The sequence below is a fragment of the Nicotiana tomentosiformis genome, chromosome 1, assembly GCF_000390325.3.
Source record: "Nicotiana tomentosiformis chromosome 1, ASM39032v3, whole genome shotgun sequence".
Lineage (NCBI taxonomy): Eukaryota > Viridiplantae > Streptophyta > Magnoliopsida > Solanales > Solanaceae > Nicotiana > Nicotiana tomentosiformis.
In genome coordinates, this window is record NC_090812.1 from 51488836 (window position 1) to 51492755 (window position 3920).

Genomic DNA, 3920 nt, shown 5'->3' on the forward strand with positions numbered 1-3920 from the left:
TGGTGGTTGATTTTCCACTTATACACACATATCATGACTATGAGAAAAGGAAATTAATAGATTCATATTTAATTTACTTTAGCAGAATGTCAGTGATGTCAAACCTGATTGGTCCATCTCATTCAAAAGCCAAAGTAATAGACATGTGCCTAAGAAAAATATTTGGCTGAGAAAACTTTTGATTTGGTAGCCAACTTTGTTGAATTGTCAACATTGAAGAAAAAGAAGGAAAAATGTGTGTAAATTGTCAAATATAATAGGCTTTAGAGAGTGAGACTTCGGCTATAAAAGGAGAATTTCGGCTCTCATTTCTACGCACCAACAAAGAGAGAAAGAAAGAGTGAGGTTTCATAGACAAGGTATAAGAAAATAGTCGGTGAGAATAATAGAGAGTAAGTGATATTGTAGTGAGTTGGGAATATCAAAAGAGGGTTATTTCTTTTGAGTGTTGTAGTGGTCTTTGGAGTATTTTACTCGGACCTACAAAGTGTAAAATTCCTTGCTATAGTGATATCAGTTGCTCGTCTCGGGGCCGTGGTTTTTCCCTTATTCAAAAGGGTTTTCCACGTAAAAATCTTTGTGTCGTTGTCACTCTTTTATTCTTGTTAATTAGCGTATCTCGATGCTACATTATTATTCCGCTTTTATTACTATGAATATTATTTATGTAGGGAGTTTATTCCCAATAAAATCAAATTTGCTTGAACACCCTGATGATGAGATCATATGATACTCATCTGAATTCAATGAAAAATATAGAAAGCACGAATTCAATGAAAAAAAAATACTTCTAAAACTTGTGTTTTAAAATTTTAAGGGGTATTAATTACTATTTATACATAGTAGACAAGACTATTTTTTCACTTCAAAATAAATTTGAACAATTCGAAGCATATGAAAATATTTTTTGTTTTCTATTTAGCGTAAAAAACTGAGATCACTAGATAATGAAAATTTGGAAATAATACTGCCTTAATCTTGAGTGTTCCTTAATGCATAATAATCGATTCGATATTGATGGTTTAGATTTATTTTCTGAATTAAAAGTGTTAAGAAAAATAGTACAATTAGAAGATAATAGTTTTGAAGGGGAGCCTTGGCGTAACTGGTAAAGTTGATGCCATGTGACCAGGAGGTCATGGGTTCGAGCCGTGGAAACAGTCTCTTGCAAAAATGTAGGGTAAGGTTGCGTACAATAGATCCTTGTAGTCTGGCACTTCCCCGGACCTCGCGCATAGCGGAGCTTAGTGCACCGGGCTGCCCTTTTAGAAGATAATAGTTTAATTGATGTACTCAATCAAATAAAAAGATTTGATTCTTTTCCAAATGTCTTTATTGCTTATAGAATAATGTTAATAACTCCTGTTACCGTTGCTTCAGCAGAAAGAAATTTTTCAAAATTAAAATTGATAAAATGTTAACTAAGCTCAATAATGTCTAAAGAGAGATTAAATAAATTAACTATATTGTCAATTGAGAAAGAATTATTATAAAAAAATTATTAATCACTTTGCATCTAAAAGAAAAACTAAAAAAATGGACTTCAAATTAAAAAAATAATAATTTAAAAAATAATTAAGGCCCCTCATAAAAAATTAATAACCCTAAAGATTGTTTAAGAGCTAGGGCATACTTAATTACAATTAATACTAGCTAGTACTACTTCCAAAAATGAGCTAGCACATAATCTCGAAAACTAAACACTCAGGCCATCTTTTATATAATAAGTGAAAACAAGAACGCCCAAAATTTTGGTAGAACATTCAGTAGTATTAATTTTTAGGAGTACTACATAAACTATCAATGGCCATCTTTAATATGTTCGACCATATATCCCTAGCTAGTAAAAACTATTACAGAAACATAAGAAAAATTCAAAATATATTAATAAATCATAGTATTGTAGTACAGGTTTGTAACTTTATCTAAGAGCTAGCTTGGGATTAAACTACATATATTATCTAGCAAATATATCCTCTGACTAACAGAAATTGATAGTATCGAGATCGACATCTTCCGGGGAAGCCCACAAAGTAGTATGTTGATGGTCTTCGACTTGGTATTCCATATTCTCTTGATCATCCTTTGCTATAATATCATTCGACATTATTATTCTATTGTCTTCAGCTTGAACATCTTCTGATTGCATAACGGAATCAATATATTCTTCAAGTAAATGGACTTGGCCTTCATCTCCCTGATCTACGCAATATTGAACATTCTCATCATCCACGCCATTAACAATATCCTCTGGGGAGCCCAACAAACCAAGTACATGGTCTCTAACTTGATCTTCCTCTACGTATTGGATAATATTATTCTCTTGATCATCCTTTGCTATAGTACCACTCGATCTTATTCCATTGTCTTCAACTTGAACATCTTCTTGCAGCACGGACTTGATAAATTCTTCAATTTCTCTCATCTTCTCATCATTAACTACCTCCTCAATATTGTTTCCATTTTTTTTGTCACCAGGTTTGCCCTTCTTCTTGATCTTACAAATTACGAAACCTTTGTTCTTAGTCTCCCTAGCAACCAGATAACGATCAAACAAAGAGTACTCAGTCATCAACCACTCGCCATTCACGTTGTTTGACGATTTATTAGTGGGGATGTACTTCAAACTTTTCACGTAGCCCATGAGTCTCCCTTTATTATCAAACACATCTCGACCTTTGTTTTGAAGCTTCCAAGTGCCCTTCCCAACAGTTCTTGAAACTCTTTTCCACGTAGGTTTCTCTTTCTTTTGCAGAGTTATGAAGTAACGAGTGTTGTTGTTGTTATTGTTTCCCCTATCATAAGCTTCGAAAATCTGCCATGGCTCCTTGTCGGCGTAGAGATCCGCCACTTGCATGAGTTCATTCTGAAAGGGAAGTGGCTCGTCTCTCACAAACCCTACTAGATACTTGAGCACTTCCCTGCCCGTCGGATGAAAGCGATGACCCATCGAACGAGAAAAACACTTAGCCTGAGAATACTCCATTAACAGTAGTACTGACGCGAAGAAACAAGCTAAAATATTGTTATCTGACGAATATATGAGTAAGAAAGAAATAGTAGACTGGCGAAAACCCTAGTACGTACGTTGTTACTGATGATCGATCAACAACGGATACAGTTACTAGCTATGAATTGATGGTTGAGTTTTGAGGTACTCTATATTTATAGCTATCTGGGGCGTGGAATTGAATATATAGCGTATTTTTCAATGCATGATTTATTTCCTTATTTTTTTTAGGGTTTTACGTGGAAGTTGTTGATTGGATGGGATATGTGGAGAAGGATCGTGATCCCATATATACTTTCCTTACTTTATGATATTTTCCCGTCTTTTTCTTTATAACTAGCATATATAATTACTTAAATGTACTAGCTTTTCTTATTTCCTTTATCTATTTTGTGGCTCGTCCACTATTTTTTTTTTTTTTTGGAATGTGATATTATAGAGTGTATTACTCAAATGGTCACCCAACTACTTGAAATTATCTACTAAAGTCATTTTTCTTTCGTTTGTAACAGAAAAGTCATTTAATTATGCCGATAGCAATCAAAAGATCACTCAACTAGATTTTTCAAACTTTTGATTGCCAAATACTCATTTTACCCTCTAAATTATCAACTTTTGTCTTCTTCTTTTTTACTTTAAATATTATAATTTTTTAATTTACATTGTGGACTTACTTATAGAACAAATTAATTGTATTATAAAGTTAAAAAAAAAAAACAGTACTTTAAGACTTTGCAGCAACAACACCTAGGTGGCCTGTAATTCCAAATCTAGAAATTATGTCATCTGTGGGCACTTTCTTATGAATTACACTCCATGTCATGAAAGATATCTTAAATGGAAGTTCTTTGTGCCACACGTTAGTCATAAGTGGTCTCTCAGCTCTTAACTTTTATGGAAAGAACAAAGT

General features: G+C 33.3%; 1 protein-coding gene across 1 annotated transcript; it reads right to left on the reverse strand.

Moving 5' to 3' along the window:
* Positions 1-1864: 1864 nt before the first annotated feature.
* LOC138907244 (NAC domain-containing protein 53-like) lies at positions 1865-3914 on the reverse strand. Its single transcript, XM_070197777.1, has one exon. It carries the CDS (start codon positions 2984-2986, stop codon positions 1982-1984), a length of 1005 nt encoding a protein of 334 aa, XP_070053878.1. The 5' UTR covers positions 2987-3914; the 3' UTR covers positions 1865-1981.
* Between the last annotated feature and the right edge of the window lie 6 nt (positions 3915-3920).